The sequence below is a fragment of the Fukomys damarensis genome, unplaced genomic scaffold (genome assembly GCF_012274545.1).
Source record: "Fukomys damarensis isolate Sample0158 unplaced genomic scaffold, DMR_v1.0_HiC HiC_scaffold_3, whole genome shotgun sequence".
Lineage (NCBI taxonomy): Eukaryota > Metazoa > Chordata > Mammalia > Rodentia > Bathyergidae > Fukomys > Fukomys damarensis.
The window spans coordinates 36,728,508-36,752,197 of NW_022900915.1; the positions used below are offsets into that span (position 1 = coordinate 36,728,508).

Sequence of the window (23,690 nt, forward strand, 5' to 3'; positions counted from 1 at the left end):
CCTCCGGTACGATACACTGCTTCCCACGTCTAACCCTTTGCCCATCCTTCGTCGGTCATTCTCCATCCTTATCCCCCACAGTCGGAAGAACTGACCCTCCTTCATCATTTTTCTTTGTCCCTACAAAGTAGTCATCTGGTTGTATCTCTCTCCTAGAACCTACTTCTGGTCCTTCAACAGGGACAACTTTTATTTACTTCTGCAATATTCAGTGCAGAATTTTTTATGGTCTTTGTAGGCACATACTTTTGCTAAATCAATACAAAAGCAAAGTTTTTACATATCTGCTATTTTTTTAAACTCCAAATTTTTAATTGAAGATTTTATAATGGGCAGGTATCAATGTCCTCCTACTTATGAAAAAGACTCTTACCATCAGTTATGGCTTCTCCTTTCAGACTTTTGATTCCTCTGGGCATTGCATTTCCATCCAGGTAGAATTCAATTATACCATCATCCAGGATAATCAGAAGATGAAGCCAAACACCTTCTTCTAAATATTTCATGACTGTTGTCTTGGCGATGTATGTAGCATTGGATCCCAGAGTTTTATAATGAAGGCAAAGTGTCACATGGGATTCATCTGTTTGAATTTTTACCCCATAGTAGATGCTTCCATTACCATCATCCTTTGCTATGATAAATCCATTTGTTCTAGCATTAGGCATTACCCAGGCTGAAAATGTAAAGTTTGCAATTGTGTTATTCCTAGAGGGATGGTATTTTGGATTAACAGTTCCAAAAGCACCCTCTTGTCCACTGAAGTACAAAGCATCTGTTCCACTATGGTGACGTCTCATATGTGGTTGTAACTGCACATTGCTCGGGAAAATTCCAACCAGTAAAAAGTCCACCATTGGTGGCAAACCAGCAGTAAACTCACTGGACAATATTTCCCAGCCTACTCGTACATCACCAAAGATGCCCTGTTGTCTCAAAATGGTGAAGTTGGTAATATAAGACATATCGTCTTCTGAAAGGACATCTTCTGCCACTTCTCTCTCTAAACACTCTGGGTCCAAGATGAAAATCCCAAAGGGATCATCATTGAATGGAATCATTACTGTCACCTGAAGGTTAATTTTTGCTAGTTGGCCCCCAGGACCTGGGGACCCACCTATAATAAAAAAAAATAGTAGTGAAAAACTAGAATTTGAAGTACTTTCCATTTTAAGTTTGTTTAGCAAATAAACTTCTAACATTGTCAATGAACAATAATATTACTGTAAGGCCTTTGTCATACCTTATGGCCATGATAGCCAATAATACTGATTCATCATAATTTTATTAATAATCAACCAAATCTGAAAAGAAAATATTAACTAGAGAGATTTAATTTTTACACTTCAAACCAAATGTGAGGGGAAAATGGACTGTTAGGTCGTAAGCTGTGAAGAATCTGTATTTCATAATTTCCATTAATGTCTATTAGGAACGCTATGTTTGGTAGGGAAAAAGTCTACTTACAAGTTTCAGGATGGATATAAGCCTCGATCCATAAAATTGAGCACAACTAAGACCATAAAATGAATGTAGAAATAACATTTTGGTGTTAAAGGTTTATCTCTGTGGAAAAGCATGTATTTAGCATGCACAAGGCCTGAATTCTCTCCTTAGAATCAAAATAAACATCTTTATCAAGAAGGATGCTTTGTTACTTAAAATCAGACAAGATACACTTAACTGAATTTTCTATACAATTCTATTTAAATATAAAGTGCAAAATTTTGGTGGTAAATAAGAAATTGAAAAAAACACAGCACCTGAAATGTTTATGAGCTTTAGAATATAAAATTCAGTGAATTCGGGAATACTGTCTGGAAAAGCACGAAGAATTACTGGTTTTGCTTCCTCTCCAGCCATGAAGTGAACGGCCCCTGAAGTGTCATAGAACTCCTGTCCAGGCTGCAGAGCAGAATCATTCTGAAACAGCTGCCAGCCCACAGACACATTTCCAAAGCATCCTCGGTGCCTCAAAATCCTATGTAACAAATTGTGTAGTTGTTTTTTTGAAACATTTATAAGTAGTGAATCTCATTCTAATAAGAACATTCTATATTATCTTGGAAAAAATGTTTTGTATTTATCATCTTTAAATGAACTTGTCCTTCTGAGCAACCAGGAATAATTTCATGAAGAGGGAGGAATGAAGTGGAATTTTAAATAATAAAAGCAGTTGTAGAAGCTTAAGTCTTCAAATTCCACATTGAAAGATAAATTCTAAGCCAAACTGAAAAATAAATTTGATGATAACTAGTAATCGTGTTTCAAAAGCAATGTTTAGGGTGAAAATAGTCACATGACAGCTAAGAAACACGTTCATTAAGACTTTAGATAATCCCCATTTTCTCAATCTTGACAAAAAAGGTGGTGTGAGAAGGATGGAAAGAGTAATTTCCACCTACCAGCTAAAGTATTTTGGTTTCTATAAATTTTTAATAGACAAATGGCAACAGCACAAACCAAATTTACCATTCCTTTAAACTGCCAACTTTAAAATTACTCAATTTGCGGCCAATTTTTTAAAATGTGGAAAGATTACCAGTATTTCTAATTTTTCAACATATGTAATGTCTTTATTTTATTCATCTAATTGTGACTTTCCTTATACGAAAGCACTTACCAAAATGTGTTAGTCTCTCCTTCTTCTACTGTTTTGTCCATGGGCTCCAGAGAAAAAATACCATTTGGGTCATCATTAGCTTCAATTATGACAGTAGCCATTCCATACTGATATACTACTGTGTCACCTGAATGAAAAATGGAAATGTCAAAGTAATAAAAAAGTAGCTAACTTACTACTATTAATGTTTTTAAATTAACAGTTTATAATTTTGAGAAATTTTTCATAAGAATTTCCTTACTGGGCCGGGGATTTAGCTCAGCGGTTCGGTGGCCTGCCTTGCAAGCGCAAGGACCCGAGTTCAATCCCAGGCACCAAAAGAAAAAAAAATTTCCTTACTGAAGGTCACACAATAAATGTGAATAGTGGTTACAGGAATACATGTACATATGCATTAGGTACAGGAGAAGAGATGCCTAAATAACATGAAGTTATTCCTATTTGTCTATTGAGAAAATGTTTAGTTACAGAGAACTACTTCAATGAGAAACAAACACGACATTTTTTTTTACAATAAGAATATTATTGCAATAGCTTAATCTAAAACAGACAATGTGAAATAGGAAGAAAAGGGGCAAAAAGGAAGAGGGAGGGGTAGGGGAAAGAAAAGAAGGCAATGGAATTAATATGAGAAAATGAAAAAAATGGAACAAAGTCTTTGTAAATAGGGAGGGGTGGAGGAGTTGAAGGGAGGGCGGAGGAATGGGGAAAAAATAACCAAGACAGATTACATAAAGTTACAAATTTCCAGAGATGAATGTCATTATATTGTATAACTAAAATGTACCAATAAAATTAATTTAAAAACCCTGACCTAATAATAAGAAAACATCAAACAAACTCAACATGAATATTTTAGCTTATAGTCTTCTGTATTGTTAATACTGAGAAACCACTCAAGATTGAAGGAATTACAGGGATATTACAATGAAATGCAATGTATAATTCAGGAAAGGGTCACTGTTCTAGAAAAGGCATTACTGGGGAAACTTGAATGGGGTTTCAGACAATGACTGCATCAGTGTTGTTATCCTGATTTTCATGGTTACATTGCAGTGATGTAGGAAAATGTCCTGGTTTGTAGGAAATATACACTTAGGTCTTCAACAGTGAGAGGACATTGTATCCTTAACTCACTCTCAAAAGAGTCACAGGAAAAAGTTCCTTACTCTTAAGAGAACTAAATATCCAAACAAGCTATATCCCTTTCCATTTATTAAAGATGGGGCCAAAACATTTTCAGGGTGCAAATCATGGAGTTAAAACATCTGCTCATTTTCTAGAGAAGAAGGAAGAGCACATCTCTTCCCCTTGGAAATTGCATTCCTTTAGGATAAAGCTCCAGAGAATTACAAAAAGCCAGCTGGAGTCAGCTGCCTGTAGAATTAAGCTTCCCAACAAAATGTGCCAGGGGAAAAGGGTTATGGATACTGACGCCTTAAGCCACTGGATAACTAGGCAAGGCCCAGGCAGCCCTATTCCCAGTGCCAGTTGCTTTTAGCTGTAAGATTTCCGTCACTAACATAATAGAATTAACTAATTCTGACCTATTGTGAAAAAAGTAAAAAATAATACCATAGTGTATGTACTGTACATAAAGTCACCACGCCTATAGTCTTTACCCCATTCCTCAAGGAAGGAACGGAATAAACAACTGTGTTCATGAACGATGACAGTAGAGGACCACCTGAAACAGCTATAGTACTTCATGTCTCCTCAGTGAAACCCTGAAGCAACGGGGCTGTCATAAAAATAAAATGCATTTAATTTCTCTCTCAGTGAGTCTGTTATTTGTGTACAAGAATGCTACTGATTTCTGAATGTTGATCTTATGTCCAGCTACTCTAATGCATCTGTCAATTAAGTCCTGAACTCTTTCAGTGGAGTTTTTGGGGTCTTCTATACATAGTATCACGTGGTCAGCAAATGATGAGTTTCATTTCTTCCTTTTCTATCTTTATTGCTTTAATTTCTTTCTCTTGTCTAATTGCTGTGGCTAATGTTTCCAAAACTATATTGAACAGGAGTGGTGAGAGTGGACATCCTTGTCTTGTTCCTGATTTTAGCATGAAGATTTTCAGTTCTGACCATTAAGTATGTTGGCTGTTGGCTTTTCAGAGATATCCTTTATCATGTTGAGATAAAGACCAGCTACTCCAATTTTCTGCAGGGTTTTTTTAATCATGAATGGGTGTTGTTTTTGTCAAACGCTTTTTCAGTATCTACTGAGATGATCATATGGTTTTTACTGTTGACTTAATATAGTGTATTACATTTCTTGATTTACATATGTTGAACCATCCTTGCATCCCTAGGATAAATCCGACTTGGTCAGGGTGTATGATCTTCTTGACGACCCTCTGTATTCTGTTTGCCAGTATCTTATTGAGGAGTTTTGCATCTATGTTCATTAAGGAGATTGGCCTGTAGTTCTCTTTTTTGGTTGGGTCTTTCCCTAGTTTTGGAATCAAAACACTTGCTTCTAGGAATGGATTTGGAAGTATTGTTTCCCTTTCAATTTCATTGAAGAGTTTAAATGTCTTGTAGAATTCAGCAGTGAAGCCATCAGGACCTGGGATTTTCTTTGTTGGTAATGTTTTAATTACATTTTCAATTTCATTGAATATAATTGGGGTGTTTAGACTTTTTATATCTTCATTCATCTTTGGAAATTCATATGTATTTAGGAATCTGTCCATTTTCCTTTTTTTTCATTTTATTAGAGTACAGGTTTTCAAAGTAGGTACTGATGATTCTCTGGATTTCTCTGGATCTATTGTGACTTCACCTTTTTCATTCCTAATTACATGAATCTGAGCCTTTTCTTTCCTTTTTCGATAAGGTTGGCTAAGGGTTTATCGATTTTATTTTTTCTTTCAAATAACCAACTATTTGATTCATTGGCTTCATTTCACAATAAATGAAATATCTAGGAATCAAACTAATGAAGGAGACAAGAGACCTCTACACTAAAAATTACAGCACTCTGAAAAACGAGATCGAAGCGGACATAAGAAAATGGAAATACAGGCCGGGGATTTAGCTCAGTGGTTCTGCCACCTGCCTCACAAGTGCAAGGTTTCCCATACCCCACCTCAAAAAAAGAAAATGGAAAGATAACCCTTGCTCCTGGGTAGGAAGAATGAATACAGTGAAAATGGCCATACTTCCAAAACTGCTATACAGATTTAATACAATCCCCATTGAAATCCCAACAGTATATTTCACAGAACTTGAGAAAACAATCCAAAAATTCATTTCTGGGCAACAGAGACATGACAGGAGGTATCACAATTCCCAACTTGAAACTATACTACAATTATCCTCACTGGAGGAAAGACAGCCTCTTTAATAAATGGTGTTGAAAAAATTGGTTTTCAACTTTCCAAAGATTAAAACTACACCCTTATCTTTTACCATTTGCTAAACTAAAATCCAAGTGAACTGAAGATCTAAATATCAAAACAGAAACACTAAACTTACTAGAAAATAAGTTAGGTAGAACTCTTGAAGACATTGGCATAGAAAAAGACTGTATGAACAAATCCTCAGTTACATGGGAATTAGCACAAAGAACAACTAGGATCTCATTTTTTAAAAAAGCTTTTTCAGGGCAAGAGAAACCACCAACAGAGCTAAGAGACAACTTATAATGTTGGGAAAAAATTTTACCAGCTGCTCCTCAGACAAAGGACTACTATCTAGAATGTCTAAAGAACTCAAAAAAATCAGACCCCTCAAATATAAAGACCTGATTAAAAAATGGCCATCTGAAATGAACAGACATTTCAAAGTAAAAGCAGCAAATAAATATATTAAAAAATGTTCAACATCACTGGTCATCCAAGAGATGCACATGAAAACAACACTAAGATTCACCTCACCCCACAAAGAATGGCTGCTATCAAAAAATCACACAATAACAAATGTTGGCGGGGTTGTGGAGAGAAAGGAACCCTTCTCCATTGTTGGTGGGAGTGCAGACTGGTGCAACCACTATGGAAATCAATATGGAGATACCTCAAAGAGCTGGGACTAGAGGTTCCATTTGACCCAGCCATCCCTCTGCTGGGTATCTTTCCAAAAGAACTAAAAGAATCATATCACAGTGATGTATGCGCACCCATGTTTATAGCGGCACAGTTCGTAATAGCTAAAGCTTGGAAACAGCCTAATTGCCCATCAACTGGAGAATGGATAAAGAAGATGTGGTTTTTCTATAAAATGGAGTTCAACTCTGCCATAAAGAATGAGAAACTAAGAGACATTTACAGCTAAGTGGATGCACATTAAGGCTATACCCTTAAGTGAAATAAATAGGATACAGCTGAGTAAATACCACATAGTTTCTCCGGTGTGAAAAACTAAAAGTGTAAATAAGGTTCAAATGGTATAAATGATAATGTGAAACAGGAAGAAAATGGCTAAAGGAGAGGGGGAAGTGGGAGGGGGAGGGACAAGAACAAATATGAAAAAGGAAAAACTGGAAGCAAAGTCGTCTTTGTAAATAGGGTAAAGGGAAGGAGGTGAAGGGAGGCCAGGGGAATGAGGGAAAAATAAGAACCAAGATACCATCCTGTAAAAGGACAAGATCCCAGTGATGTGATCTGTATGTTTACCTGTTGAATTGAAAAGGATTATATAGAAGGACTCATCTGTTTCTGGGATACCATCTTCATTCACATACACAGATACGCTCTGCTCTCTACTTCCAACCTCAAACACAAGGGTTTCTCCTTTCTCAGCAGGAACAAAGTCTCCCTCTTTGGCAGTAGCCGTCCCATCCATGGCAGCATACTGGACAGAGCAGGTGACAGCCACAGATCCATTTCTGAGGACGGTGAAGTTAGCAGTATCCCCTTCCTGAACCCGGACTACACGAGGTGCTGAAACATGCAGAGAAGGAACCCATGAGCTTCGCTGGCTCCATCTATGTACCTGTGGATCACTCTTGTTCCTTTCTCTGTCCATCCAAACAAGTGCCCTCCGTGCTGTCTGCTTAGAGCCGGCTCTGTCTCCGGCTCTGACACAAGCCCTCATGCTGACTTCAACAATCAAGGGCCCTCCTCCTGGCCCAACCGCTACAGAAGCCAGTGTTCCCCACCCAGCTGCCGAGTGAGTTACGTACTGTTTGAAATCCTCTCCTCCAGCTTCACAGGCCTCAGTTTCAAGTTGAGGTTGTCAGATCCCTGAGAATAGGGCCACATACCTTATGTTCTATTTTTTGCCACAATTGGCAGAAAGCTGAATAACAGACTTCTTTGTTAAGAACATACTAAGTGAAGGCTTGAAATAGGAATCAGTAAGTGAAATTCTAGAGATTTAAAAGGTCCAATACCAAGCCAGGTGTGGTGGTGCACGCCTGTAATCCCAGCACTCGGGAGGCTGAGCCAGGAGGATCACTGTGAGTTCGAGACCAGCCTGCTCCACATAGTGAGTTCCAGGTCAGTCTCAACGACATAGTGAGACCCTGTCTCAAAAAAAAGTCCAATACCAGTAAATTGATTGACATCTGACTTAGAAAAAAAAAAGGATTTAACAAAGAATTAGAAATCAATTAACTTTCATAAATAAAACTAAAATATGCCTCAGATGGCAAAAGAGATTTCTAAAGATAGCACGAAAGTGAAAAAATGCAGAATTCTTAATTAATATGCCAATTAAATATAGGCTACTACATTACCAATGTAAGCACTGACAGTGTTTTGTCAAAAATACTCAGTTTAAAGCTATTTTAAAATGCCTATGTTGTTAAGTAAAGACAGCTGTAAACTGATTCAAAAAGATAGCTGTCCCACCTGCAAAATAAATAGGGTCATCATTTCTTCTAATCCTCAGAGCTGCAGTTGTTTTATTTCCCACTTTAGCTCCTCCAGTTGCATAAAGTAACATAACGGTGAATTCCTCCATTTCCTCTGGAATCTTTGGGAAAACAGTACATATTTTAACTTGAACGGTTTACACAAAATTAAACTATATGCTCTTAAATTATTTCTCTTTTTTAAAAAGTTATATTGTGTCAATGTTCATTTCCATTTTGAAGGCAGAAGCTTCCTAAAGTCCTCCTGTGAAATTCAGAACCCCCCTAAATTATTTAAATGTTCATTCATCTAAGCAACTACAGTATTTTAACTAACTATAAAATGTAATGGGAATGTAGATATTTTGCCTTATGTAGGCTAAAAATAGACAAAATACAAAGCTTCTATTTTTTTCTGTATGAAGATGGGAACTATGTGGTTTATTAGAAAAAAATGGGACAGAAACATAAGTGTGACACACACACAGCCAGCACTCGAGGGCCTCTTACAAACTCCTGAGCTGCATGTGCGTGGCGTGAAGACCGTACTTCCACCTCCTGAGAAGCTGAGACGCCCACACCATAGCCTAGTGAGGCCCCCAGGGACAGCTTCTGTTCCACATCGTCCTGTGAAATGGTCTTCTCCCACCCTAAAACCACACAGTGCCAGGACTGTGTCTTTTGAGGGACGGACCTAAGGGAAGAGGGACAGGCCTTCGAAGCTGTTCTAAGTGCTGCCTCCTTGAGAGAGGCGTATTCGCCACTGTTTCCAAGTTGCTTCTCTACTGTTGGGAGATGAAAGCCCCCCTGGGATTGTGATCCCCGTGGCCCAGGGTCCTGTCGGAGCACGTTCCAGGTGCACAGTAAATGGCCTTTCTTCAAAGGGTACAAGCAAAGGCTACACCTCCCCCACAACTGGGAGTCCACTGTCAGTTCTAGCAGTGAAACACACATTCAGGGAAGCCAAAAAACGTTATCCTTTTGCCTCATAGTGAGACACTGTCAGGTCTGAGCTCTTTATCACAGAATCTATTACCATATATTTAATTACTTAATAAAAACAATAAGTAACTAAAATAAGAAAAAGGAGAGTGACATGTACGACATTTACCTCATCTGGAAGGGAGTATACGGTGATATTTTTTGAATACTCCTGATCGCCAAAGAAAATAGTCCCTTGCACAGGAAATACATCTTGTGTAAAGTCAGGAATAACCACCCATGATATGCCAATATCACCAAAGCCACCTCGATTTCTTATTACACCAAAAACAGCTGTGAAGTACAAACAAATTATAATAAATATGAACATATATAATGAACTTTAACACAAGTAAAGAATTTTCTCAAAATAAAAACGACACCTCTTTTCAATAAAAGCCAATTATTTGCTCAGCACATTCTCCAAGGTTCAGATAAAATATACTAGTCTGCTCACCCTTCAGCGGTTAAATAGTTAATAAAAGAAAATAGACTCAATCTTTCCCATCCCAGGGTGGAATTTAGGAGTCATTTGGCATAGGAACAGAATAGTGGTTAGTTAGGAGCAATCATGATCAAGTTCTACAGAGGACTGCAAACGCTGAAGGCATTTAGAGGAAGCTTCACTTGCACACTCAGAGTGATTTTCTCACCATGAACTGCTTTAAAAGTAAAATATTTCTCATTGTCTGCCACTAAAATAGTCTCTAGCAGTAGCACTTAGTCTGAATGTTTTTCAACTTATTTGACTTGATTCATGCTTGGGTGCTTGAGCTGTATTAACTGAAATCATTTGTGTCCTTTCAATGCTTTGTACAAAATAAAAACATTAATCCTAAGTATGATTTTTAAAAAAGACCAATTTCTATATTACTTGTAATTGTTAAAGCAGGATGGGCAAATGAAAATAACCAACTGCTGAAGAAATGAACTAAAAGCATGACTGACTTCCTATTCCGTAAAGAAACAATAGATTACCACTATAGATATCGTCTCCTTTGCTTTCATTTATTGTCACAGTGAGACCATCAGAAACAAACTCCACGACCCCGTGAGGGTCGTCGTTCTTTAGAATCGTTATGTTGACAACTGTAGCACTTCCCAGCTTGCTTTCCCTTTCTCCGTGGCTGCTGAGGACCACCCGGTAGTGCTCATCCAGCTAAAATGAACAGGCCAGATGAGAGAAGGCACAGGACATTTCACAAGGAAAATATGCACTATTTGAGAATATTAATATGCTCAGGGTTTCAGAAACACACAATGCCTGTAAAGGCAAAAGGGCTGATACTATTCCTAAAAATATTTTTAAACTTTTAAACACTATGTTTACACACCAGTGCACAACTGACTCTAAATTATCAATGACAAGACCCTAACTTCTTGCCATTTTAGAAAAGTGTCAGTATTCATCTTTTCCTTATTCGGATATATTTTCATTGATAGGAGAATGTTAAAAATATTTTTAACATATTGCTTTCTTAAGGAAATGAATTTAAGTTTTAATCAGATAGAGAAAGCAGTTTTACGGCAAAATTAGTTCAAAGCCACACCATTAAAAATTCAGTCAAAAAAGATCACATAAAATAAGGCTGGTTATAAATCTTAATTGGTCACACACTCAGATTGTTTGGTGAGTTTAGTTATTTCTTTTTGTGGAATAAAAATATACCTTTCTTATTAGAGCTATCTGACTTTCCAAACAGGGGTACTTATCACTTCTTATGTCTTCTTGCCAATGTTCAAAATATTTATATCATGATATACCAGATATTACCAACCTTCCACAAAACATAAAGACAAAATACAATCCAGTACCTCAGGTATGCCATCCAGTCTCGAGAGCAAGGTGATCACTACTTCCCTTTCCGTGGGTTTGAATTCCAGTACCCCCATGTTTCCATAGAATTCACTGCTATCTCTTGGCTCTACTCGGTAGTAGAGAAACTGCTTTACAAGAGCTCCCTGGGATCGGATAATGTGGAGCTCTACAGATTCTCCTTCCTTAAAAAAAAATTCACAGAAGTTCAAGTCCTTCTACATCATTGTTCTGAAGTGGTGAACACAGAATGAAATTTCATACTTACAGGTATAACATAGGGCCCTCTGGAAGCAGGAGAAAATTCAAAAACTCCCCCAGGATCATCATTTTCCAAAATAATCAGGTCACGACTAGTATACCCAGATTTCAGCACCTCATTTTCTACATTAACCCTGGAAGTCAGAAGGAAGGAAGGCACTTGTTAGCAGTAGTCTTACTTCTGAAATCAAAGACACCAAAGGCAATTTACAAACCTTTCAAGTAATTAAAAAAAGGTGATTAGGAATTATACTTTAAAAGTGAATTTGCATGTATTAAAATCACTTAAGACCAACACAGTTTTACTCATAACTTTGTGGAAAAACTATTTTTAGCTTCATTATATCTTTTTTCATTTGAATGAAATGCGTATGTATACCAAGAATATAATACCCAAAAGCTGTAGATATTAATAGCATATCAAAATTTACAGATTTTATTCCAATTTTAGAAATATTTACTCTGTAATATGTAGTTAGAAAATATATTTAAACCAAACTTAATTTTTACATACATTGGCATTTCTTTTAAAATTTCATTACATAAGACTACATTGAATGACTAAAGTTATATACACATTAGGTAAAACAACTATACAGGCTAAAGCAAGCCACAATAAAAAATAAACACAATCACAATTAGGTTTTTAAGTATATTTTGTGTTTTTCAGATCCTTTCTATATGCTTCAGTTTTTAATCTCCTTCATTTTTTCTTTTAGCGTAAAAGAAAATGTAAGGCATATACGGAAAAAAGAAATAGAGTGGATCTGTGATGCATAACATGCTATAACAATTCTTAAACATTTCTCAAAAGAACATACTAATTTTTTTAAAGTTCTGGCTTTTATGCTCAGTGTGGTATTGGAATGATCAAAGAAACTGCATGGCTCTGAGGGTTTAAAATCCTGCAACTCTTAAGAATTTTCAATCCTGCAACCAGGTCTACATTTTTCCAAATGTGACTTCCTATTGAATCAAAAACTATTCATGATAGATCTCAAAGTCACAATTAGAGTGTAGGAATATGGAGAATGGTCAACTCAGTTTCTATATAATAAAGAACATCGGTCCTTAGCTTTTGGAAATCTGACAACCAACACCCAGCATTCCAGTGACCACAGACGAGATAATTCAAACAAAAGGACAATTATTTATTATACTGCTAATTTTTTCATATAATTTTCACAGCAAATAGGCCTATATTTCACATATATCACTATCATAATTAATTAAAATTTCCTGTCCATACTTCGCTTATGTAGACATGAAAACTGGATCAAAATGTAGTTGTGAGCATTAAACAAATGCATTTATTTTAAAACTTTCTCAAAATATGCTACCCATAAATAAAATGCAAATTCTGAAAAGTTCTATATATTTAGCACTCAGATAAAAGCAAAACTTGCTTAGCTACATTCATAAAAGCAATAAAAGAATTTAAATTATTCATTGCTAATTCTTTGTTTTATAAGATTTATAAAAGATTCCACAAGTAAAGCACAATGATTGCGCTCTAGGTTACATGTAAGCTATCTGGAGATTTACAGTTTTAAATTCCTCAAAATGTTTGATAACTGTCAAATATCTTATCAAGCGTTTTAAATGTATTCATATTTTACAACTCTTAGGACCTAATAACCTCAAAATTTCATATAAGTCCCTGTTAGCATTAGAAAATAAAGCTACACACGAGCAGGCACAGGCAAGTGGACAAGAAACATTTCTCAAGACCTGTGATCATGCAGAACAGCAGTCCATCCAAAACCCATCACTTGCACAACAAAAATGTCAAATCACCAAAAACAAGCCATTACTTTGTGCACTTACCCAAAATACACGACAAATCTTTCAGTCTCTACCCTGTCAACACAGAAAGAACTGTGGGAGGGGGCAAAGGAGGCGAAGGCACCATTTGCCAAAATCTCACAAATACTGCTAGAAACACAGAGTGGCAGGGTAAAAATAAAGCTACAGAAAGCCTTTCTTTTTTCCCCAAGAGCTAGTAATTTTCATGTTATGGGAACTGGGCACACGGGGCTCTTTGCTATTGACAACCGCTCAGCAGTTCCCACTTAAGGAAGATGACCCCATGGCAGCCAGCGTGCCAGAATCCATTCACCACATTCCTTTCCCGGCCTCCTCCAAGCATGGTGCCTGCCAAGCACCGTACACGCTCGCAGACCGCAGCAGCTGAGCAAATTTCATTCAGACCTGCTTATAATCGCTTAGTGGCTTTAATTAGGTTTTAAGAAATTCCATCCTCAGATCTAAAGCCAGTTGTTCCCTGAGTTAGTAAAATCAAATATCTGTAAGCACAGAAATCTGTGCATTTTATTATTTATACACGAATGCATTCAAGAAGTTATAAAGTATAACTTTTAATTAAAACTTTACCAGGAAATCTAAATACGTTTTCAAATCTCCAATTTATTTCATTTTCAAATCAGCTTTGGGAACCACATGTCAAAATATAAAGAAAGACTATGAGCTTAAATTTTATAGTCAGATATACCATTTAGAAATACGGGCTTACATACCACATAATTACATTTCTCTAAAATAAGCTGGTATAATGAAATTGTTTCTGATTTGGAAAAAATTAAACAGAATATTTTCCAGTGGTATAGTATTAGAAGTAATACAAATTGTTTAGTACCAGGGCAACTTTTGGCTATACAGCACTTAGCTGGAATATAAAGAATTTGCATTTGACATTTAAAGAAAATTATGAATTGTATTGCAATAGTGTTATTTTTGTTGCAATATTATATTGCACCTCACTGTAATCACAGAACCACTCACTCACTGCTTCACTTTTGTTAAAATTTTGCAAAAATTAAAGTTTTTATATAATAGGCACTTAAAATCAGACTTTATTCTCACATTCAAGTAAATCTTTGAACACTAAAGCATAATTTCTTTATTCTTCTTTAAGCAATAGTTACAAATAGAATTAAGACATTTCAATATATTTAATCAATTTCTTCTATTTAATTTCTAAAATTTTCTACCTTATAGTAATTTGTACTTCCTTGTGTACTGTTTTTAACTCCACAGGAGAAAAGGGGAAAGAGTTAAAGCAAAAAAAGGAGGGAAGAAAGATGGTAGATAGACAGATTGATAGATAAGAAAGAAAGAAATTTAAAATCATGTTTAATTTTAAATGTTTACATGATTAGATAAAAATGACTTTGAAAAAATATTAAAAGTCAATATGAATTTGCAAAAGCATGATTTAAATAATTAAACATTTAACTGAGAGCAAAATCTCTTGGCTGAAGGACCAAAGATTTTATGTATTGCCTTTAGTTTATAATCACTCAATTTTTCCGTAATTTTCTTCAAGATTGTTCACTGACAGTAGATATTCACACCTAATGTAAGGCAAAAGGACATACACAGAAAAGTAATTTTCAGTTTACTTTTCATTAGATTTCACTGATTTTCTTTCCTCACATGAAACACACTTTCTTAAGATGTCATCTAAAAAGTATACTAGGCCCATGTCATTTAAACTCTGTGTGCATGTGTGTGCATGGTATTTGGTTTTCACATTTTGGTTTTTCGTTGTTTTGTTTTTGTTTTACTTTTCATGGGAGGGAGAAAGTAAACATGATGTAGTTCTGAGAACAAAATAAATCATGGTCATCCAATAGATTTGTTCTTTGCAGTCTATATTTTTCTTCACATAAAAATAAAAGAACAACTACTCCTCAGTGTGTTAAAACATGTTCAGACAAAAACACCTTCATAGAAAAAAAACTAATAAAGACCGGTAATAGGATATAAAAAGGTCCAACAATTATATAAGGTAATTTTTACCACTTCATTCTGGAAGAATATAATACGAAATGCTCATTTTCCCGTGAATTTTCTAAATATGAAGTCTGCAGTATCTTCATGTCACAGTACCCTTTTTCTAATCTGTATCAATATCAATATAATAAGGTCTGCACAAGATGAGTTTGGTTTTGATTTTTTTAATCATTAACATCAATTAAACACAGTAGTTTTTCACTTAAAAAAGGGTTTTCTAAATTACTGGGGAAAAAACTCTCTCTCTCTCTTTTTTTTGGTACTGGGGATCGAACTCAGGACCTTGTGCTTTGGAGGCAGGCGTGGTGCCATTGAGTTAAACCCCCAGTGAAAAAACTCTCTTAAGAGACTGTGATAGTAACATAAAGGACATTGTCTCCAAGAGATTCTAAGAAACTTCCTGTATAACTGAAAAGTATCCTTCAAATCTATGTCATTTTAGCTGTCTAAAAAGCAAATATTAGTCTTTAAATTCAACGTAAAAATAATGAAGATTAATGCTTTCTTTTTATCCAAGAAAGCTCTGATCCTCTCTCCCCCTATTGAAAATGAAACCACCATAGCTCTTTGCTTAAATTAGCATTTTGGATGTTTTCCTGTCTTTTAAAGATATTGCAGTGTATTGCCCATGCTTCAAATACATCTGATATTCCCCATAAATTCTCTAACGCTCCATGCCAAATAGCAAGGTAAAAGTTAACTGAAAGATATAATAGCATTCAGTCTCACCAGAAGCCATCAATAAATAACAAAATTCAGCATAACACTATTTGATATTTTAATTTCTTTTTTTTTCTCTCACTGAGTTTATTGGTACTTTGGGGGTATACAGTACAGTTACACTGATCATTGGGATCTTGTACCTTTTTTTATTGAATTTATTGGTATATTCTAGGTAGACAGTACAGTTACGTTCATTACTGGGATCTTGTGATATTTTAATTTCATATAGAGAAAACAATTAAAACAAAAACAAAATTATTTAGAACTCAAACATATAAATGCTACTAAACAGTACCTAAGTGGATTATTACCTGTCTAAAGAAAGTGTTACAGTTTCATTCATTTCTGGTATGTCATCGCCTTTGACAGTAATGTTGATTGTTGTGTCACTTTGCCCAGATAAAAATGCAACAGAGCCATTAAAGGGACCGATATCATCCATGGTGACTGCTTGTGAATTAAAGCCAGAGGGCTTCAAACTCCAGTAGACAGTAGCCTGGCCATCAGTTCCATCCCGATGCAGAGGAACATATACCTTATAAGAACAAAGCAAAGCAAACACACAGAACGATTTCTGCTAAAATATATGCTCAATGCATTCAGTGCATGCAGTACCATAAGGTGAATTTGTGGACTCCAGAGACGTAAACTATTGAATAACATCAAAAACACATTTGAAAAGACCCTCTCAAAGCATGCAGACAATTTTAGATTTTTTTTTTTTAGTTTTGTTAATCAAATTTATCTATCAGGTCACTCCCACACAAAAACTTGTAAGACTTGGAAAGCCAAAACATCATGAAAAGGATCAATCCTGCTTAAAGAATAATGTTCCATCAGAGATTCTCTGGGAAAAAGAAGCAATAACATCAAAATGTAAACTGAAAAATTAACTTTCAGAATTAAAACTGGAAAATTATGTTATATGAAATGCATCCTAAAGTGATAGGGGGTAAAATAAGAAAATGTTTCTAACCAGTACTACATACAGAGCAAAAATAAAATCAGATAGTGTATAGCAGCTCCTGGTTACCTTGGGCAAGTTACTTAGCATGACTTTGATTTTCTGATGCATACTGAAGCTAGTGATTCCCAATTTCACAAGCTTATTATAAAGTTAAGAGATAGTTTAAAGCTTCTAGAATACTGTCTCTCAATAGTACAAGCTACATAAATGGGTGCTAATTCTTAAATCAGACTTGGTCGTTTGGTTCAAATGTACTACACTTTAAATATATACAATTTAAAAGACTCACTATACATGGTAAAGTCTTTTCAATGAAACAAATATTCAATGAAACAATAAAGCAAATATAAAATATGCTATTTTATACTCCTAAAAGTGTCATCATCCTTTTTCTTTGCCTTTGACACACATCTTGGGACACACACACACACACACACATACACACACACACACAAATATGTTCAGCACTGACCCTTCCACTACTCTGACCAGTCATGGTAAGAATCTGAGACCAGTGAGCCAGGTAAGATTCTCAGAGGAGACAAGACTAACCGGGCTGGCCCTACCCCACCTGGGGAAGCGCACAACCAAAGTGAGAAAAGGAAAACTCCTAATTTTAATGCTATTTCCTAAGAGAGGACAAATGCAGATGTAAGGAGCCCCAAACTTTTCCTAAAAGTTAACTTCTCTCAAGGGAAAAAGCTGAAATGGTAAATGTACAGCTTTATAAGATAAATAAAAACAACCCACTCTTCGAAGAACAAATTTTTTTTAGTTTTTTAAGGAAATAGTTTAAGAAGTATGGAAAATCAAACTATTTTGAAAAATGTGTTTTTCTGCCCATTTACAGAATCTAATATACAAAGGAAGCTGCGGGCAGCATATTCAGATGTGAGGCTTTGATAACAAACTCTCCTCACTCCTGGTCTAAGTTTCAACCCAATTTAAATAAAATCTAAGTGTGCGGGGCTTGGAGAGGGTCTGAGACAGATTGTGGCCCATGGGTTGGTAAGGCAGAAAGAGAGCTGTCCCTTGATAGGCGGAGGCTTGGAAAAAAAGCTGAAACAGATGTGTGTGGCTGCTCTGTATGTGACTCTGCTTATATGTGTGTATGCAAAAATGTAAGTGCAAAGTCCTGAGTTTGATCCCCGGTCCCCCCCACACACACACAAAAAGCACACGTATTACATTTTAAAAATTCCAAAGTTTCAGTGTTTCACAACTGTATCACTATGGCCTCCAGCATCAAGCACAGAACACAAGGCCACCACTGCCATCCTACCCAAGGCCAGGGTGTGGACCCCTGATATGCAGCAGGTCAAGAATACCTGTGCTACCACAACCTGAACATTAAAAAACTGATTTATGTTCACTATCATTGTCACATGCCATGGTACTATTTGAAAATAGTCCCATGTAAACATCCTACTCTTACCATGAGCAATTAATTCTAATTTTATTGTAGCAAATAGAGGAAAAGTGATGGAAAAATCACACATTCATTAGTGACTTGTGTTAAATTACATATTGAAGACCCGCTGTAAATGGTGACGCTTTCCAAGATCTTTCCAATATAAAGATTAACTTTATATGCCAACCCTATAAAGAATAGTGTCCATACTGTGATAGTTAAGTGATTGCTGACTTGACTGGATTAAGACGAGACCGTGAGGGTGCTGGTGGACCAGCCCACTGATGGATAAGTGTAGTCTAGGAGGCAGGGCCTGTTGGAGGAAGTAAGCCATGGAGGGTGTGCTTTGAAGAGAATACCTTTCCCTGGTTCTCACCTTCCCTCTCTGCTTCCTGGCTGCCATGATGTCAGCAGCTTTTCTCTCCCATGCCCTTCCACCATGATGCTTCAGCCTAAAAGCAATGGAGCCAGCCGACTGAAACTGTGGGCCAAAATAAATCCTTCCTTCTTTAAGTTGTGTCGCTTAGGTATCACGTCCCAACCTCAGAGAGTTAACACACAACATGTGCAACCTAAACTCATTAGACCTCATCAGCAATAAAGAGCCTACTTACCACTTCAGTCGCAGAGTCTTCTGGTTCATGCAAAATGATCGGAAGATTGCTAATAAAGCCAATTTCTCCATTTGCAATGGCTGGAGTAACCAATAAAGAAGTATTTTGGATTTCCCCAAATCTAGGACTTACAGGTGGAATTGGAGGAAATATGTTCAGCAAAACCACAGTTTCCAACTATAATAAACAAATAAAATAATATGAACAGATAGGATAAAACATTTTTAAGAAAAACCTTTAATAGCACTGGATGACAGTAAACATGGGTAAAGGCCACTGATAACTTGACAACTTCATTCTCTTCCTCCCTCATTTGCCTTTCCCTTTCAATCTGATCTTCAATTATTATTATTATCTAAGTCCAAAGACTATGTACTCTTCATAATCAGCTAAGCCTACCTGTCTTCTAGGAAGATCTCCTTGGATTGTCCAGTCCTCTCAGTCTCACTGAGAAGTTCTACTGCTGTCTCGTTAAACACAGGACTTATTAGGAACCTCAATGTTGCTTCTTCATCATTGTTACTGGGTTTATGGTCCCTAACCTTCCTGTCAAACTCTGAGGGTCTACAGCCTTCTCAGCATTTTCCCAATATGTGACATGGACCTGAAACCGCAGCAGCTACAGTTAGCGTTCTTCACTTCATCCCTCCAACACAAACCAAGCACCATAGGACTCCTAACGTAGCACAGACCTTCAGCCTCTCAGATATTCTAACTTTCCAAAATCCAACTTATAAGCACACTCAGTGTTACTAGAAGTATGCAGCAATACAGAATCATTATAGAACTGTAAAAACCACAAGGATTTTAAGTTAAAATGCAATAAACTTAAAGAAACGTGACCGATCTCCTATTCTGCAGATCTCTCCGTTACGCTTTGTAACGCTGAAGTGTTTATCAGAAAAAAGGATAAAATTAATTCTAGAAGTAGTATTTTTTGAAAAAATACAAGAAATTGTACAAACTTTATGAAACAAACTGATCAGAAATGCTAATTTTACATCAGCGTGGCTCATTTCCTAGTCTGTAAGCTTTTTTTTTGGTCCAGGTTCCTTAAGCATCTGCTAAGTCAAACTGTGCAACTGCTCCATTGGCTCGTGAAGAATCATTCTTCACATTCCGACCCTGTGCTGCAGGACAGCACACGGGTCTCCCAAGGGCTGCCCAAAGCTGAATCTCAAACCGATGGACTCAGCTGAGCAGGTCACTACGGAATGACGAGCACACGGCTCAGTTCTCCTTTCTTCTCTCGCCTTCAGCCTTCCACGCAGTCTCGTACTCTTGCTCTTGGGTTGTGCTTCCATTATGCACCGTGCAAACCTCTCAAGCACTGTGCTCCTTCCAGTTCTCCAGAGCCTACAGCTGTTTTAGCTCCAAGGAATCATGTCAGTGACTAATAGGCCTTTTTAATCCCCTGGTGTTATATTAACTGTCTGCCCTGGGAGCCTTTTGTTTCTTAAATGAATGGAGAGATACACAAACAAGAGAGTCTGGAAGTTGCACTGCAAACAACTTCCCAATCAAGATCACCAAAACTCAGGCATCACATCCTTCTACCAGTTCCCTTAGTCTTCAAGGGCCATCAGAAGCAAATTCAGTCATTTTTATAGAGGACAGTGAAGTGAAACTCAATTATATTTGACCCTTAGGAAGTTCTTAACCACGTTTCCTTTATATAAAAATTCTCTGCAGTTACTTTGAAATAACTATTGGATATTTTCAAAATATTGGATATTTTTTATATTTTAAGGTTACTGATATTAGCATACACACCGAGCTCTCTATCCACACTAAAACCTGGTTCTGAGGCAACACAAGAAAAGAAATTAGAAAGCCAGAATGGAAAACTGCAACTCCAAAGCCACGTTTCTGCATCAATAGTGCTCATTTATATCACAGGACTGAAACTACTCCAGCTGGCCAGGATGCCCAGACTGGTGAAAATAAAACAAATGTAACACATCTGCCTCATCCCATGTGTTTTCATGATTTGCTTTTCACATGAGTTGTAGCCTATGCAAGGGCAGAGACAGGGGAGAACTGAATGAACACTGAGAAGTGAGGAAAAAATGACCGTAAGTATTGTTAGAATCCACAGGGCACAGATAGCAGAGAGGAAAGCAAGAGCACTGGCGTCAAAAGCAGAACAATTCTGCCACTTGCCTTGCAAGCACAAGGTCCCAAGTTTGATTCCCAGTACCCAAATAAAAGCAGAACAGTAAATCCTGAAATTCCACACAAGTCATGTCCCAGAAACTCTGGAAAATTTGGGAAAAGTTACGTTAAGTGTGAACCGGTGAAGTTAGTGTGCTTTTCCATTCAACAGAATCAATTTAGAAACCAAATGAGTTATAGCATGTATTTTGTAGAAAGGCAAACTTAAAGTTGTTATTGTTTAATTGTTGAACTACATGTCTAAGTGTGATTTGGCCACAGCGCTCTGGTTACTTTAACTTCTTGCTCAACAGGGCCCTAGTCCTGGGCTTGGCCATCTGCCCTTTTCCACTTTAGAGATCCAGTGTTCCTGCCACCTGCATTCTCTGGCCTCTCCCGAGGGCATCCCACAAGCCTCAGAGGAGAGGGCCACAGCAGTGAAGGAAGCTGTGCTCTGGACACATAGCCGTCCATGAGAAATCCAAGGGCCCTCCAGGGTGGAGGTTCTCATCATAGGCCGGAGCATTCATCACACCAAAAACACCTGCAGGAGGCACAACCAAGTAATAATAATGATGATAATGAACAGCAAGATTAGGATCCCCCAACATTAGTGATGGTAGTGAGAGGACAAAGGCCTCCCGCCTAACAGGGAGACTGCAAAGAGGCTACACTCTGACAGATCAGCTGTCCCTGCAGCGAGCCACCCCTAGGCCCCTTGGCCAAGAGTCTTCCTGGAATGCACCGGGCACAGGAATGAGCAATAGCTCAGCTTCAGAAAGACAGGAGCCTTCCAAAGGGAGAGCCAGCCCCACAGAGAGCTGTGCAAGGACACTCCCTAGGAGACACTCTAACGGGCTTCCACAGGTAAAAGCCACTCCCCTCAAGGGTCAAGCGTTTCACTCCTTTCAGACTTTTCATCAGGAACTCTAGAAGCTAAAAGAAATACCTTTTCAAGGGCTGAAGAAATTAGTTTCATCTACGGATGTCAATGAAGCCAAATTATCCATGTGAGTATAAAATTTCACAGCTTAAACTGCTCAAAGACCCAGCAAGTTGACCTTGCAGTACCCTTTCTGCATGCGTCTATCTCAATAAACTGAAACACAGTTCCTTTCAGGAAAGGCAAGAGATCAAGAAATTAAAGAATTCAGTAAAAAAAATGTTTCAAGCAGGCAAAAAAAGCACTAAAAAAGATGATACTTCAACAAAAACATATAAGACAGCCAGAAGAGCTCAGGAGCAGAGAGAGGGTGACAATATAGAAAGGAGACAGACACACCAGAGAAAGCAACAACAAATCTACACAAAAATATGAAATAAATGTAAATGTGGCTGGCACAGTTCAAAGAAATTAATGGAATATTATTTCATTTAATACATACTTCAGGTGGAAAAATGAATAGTGAAATAAGATTTTAAATGTATGGATCTATACATACTACCTGATTCTATATAAATATATTTAAATAATCTAAATTATTTAATTTGATTGCTTTCTAATTTTCAGAACCAGCCAATATCAGCACATGAAAAACATAACTGAATGCAACTACTTTAAACTTTGATAATAAAAATGTTTTAGTTAATAAGAAGTTGAGCAAGAAGAGTGATGAGATGGAAGGATACAATCATGGGTCCTTATTTCTTATTAATTGGCTAAAACTCCAAAGCATCTATCTACAGCTTACATATAAGGAAATATTTTCTTGAGTATATTATTTAAAAGAAAACCATTTTCATATTGCTTTTTTTAAAATTCTGAAATGTCCTCCTATAGCATCTATTGTGAAACACATTTATTCCATAAACCTCATTTTCCTAATTTAACTCAAAAGAATGGTGAATCTCTCTGGCCTGTCCCTCTCTATCAAAGTCTGTTACTCCGTTATGTCATCCACGACAATGTACTTCGCCCCTCATGTCTGATTAACTTTAAGTATCAACACTAATTTTAGTAGAACCATTGTCTCATCCAAGATTATGTATCTCAGGAGAGGCACAGTCTCCTCTGATTTCCTAAATAACTTTAAATAATAAATAAAATCTAAAATATGAATGAGAGCAAAATAACTGTTGGCAAACTCATATAGATAAATGTATGCACAGTGTGACCAAAACCGAGATGATTTTAAACACGCAATTACCTGCACTAGGAAGTGGGCCCCATTTTGAAGGAATGCATCATTTCTTATTGGTAATTTTTTCACAACTTGGGTTTTATGCTCTGGGAAGATGAGGCTGTTTCCCCTGGATGTATTTAAGATGCCATCTTTCGCTCTCAAAGGGTCCACAGCTCCAGGAGGAATGTAGAGTGCAGAATAGAGCACCCGCACATCTCCTTTAGTTCCGCCTAGTCTTGTAAAACTCAAGGACAAGCACCGTTCACCCGGACTGCTTTCAATCCTTTGGTTTTCCATAGGAAAAAATGTTATCAATCCATAAACATCATCACTGTCCTGGATGTAGAACAAAAGCTGCAGATGAGACAGAATATTAGTGCAGAATTCTCACACCTGAGATT

At 36.9% G+C, this 23,690-nt stretch overlaps 1 protein-coding gene across 1 annotated transcript in view; it reads right to left on the reverse strand.

Annotated features, from left to right (window-relative positions):
* Positions 1-23,690, reverse strand: part of Adgrv1 (adhesion G protein-coupled receptor V1) — a 405,831-nt gene that overhangs the window by 370,159 nt on the left and 11,982 nt on the right. Inside the window, exons 8-20 of the mRNA XM_033767703.1 lie at positions 23,314-23,643; positions 19,013-19,189; positions 16,332-16,555; positions 13,309-13,341; positions 11,489-11,615; positions 11,220-11,405; positions 10,383-10,563; positions 9,535-9,698; positions 8,422-8,545; positions 7,243-7,509; positions 2,624-2,750; positions 1,764-1,981; positions 374-1,117 (exon numbers count right to left, since the gene is read on the reverse strand). Coding sequence (XP_033623594.1) covers positions 374-1,117; positions 1,764-1,981; positions 2,624-2,750; positions 7,243-7,509; positions 8,422-8,545; positions 9,535-9,698; positions 10,383-10,563; positions 11,220-11,405; positions 11,489-11,615; positions 13,309-13,341; positions 16,332-16,555; positions 19,013-19,189; positions 23,314-23,643 — 2,902 coding nt within the window. The remainder of the gene's footprint in view (positions 1-373; positions 1,118-1,763; positions 1,982-2,623; positions 2,751-7,242; positions 7,510-8,421; positions 8,546-9,534; positions 9,699-10,382; positions 10,564-11,219; positions 11,406-11,488; positions 11,616-13,308; positions 13,342-16,331; positions 16,556-19,012; positions 19,190-23,313; positions 23,644-23,690) is intronic.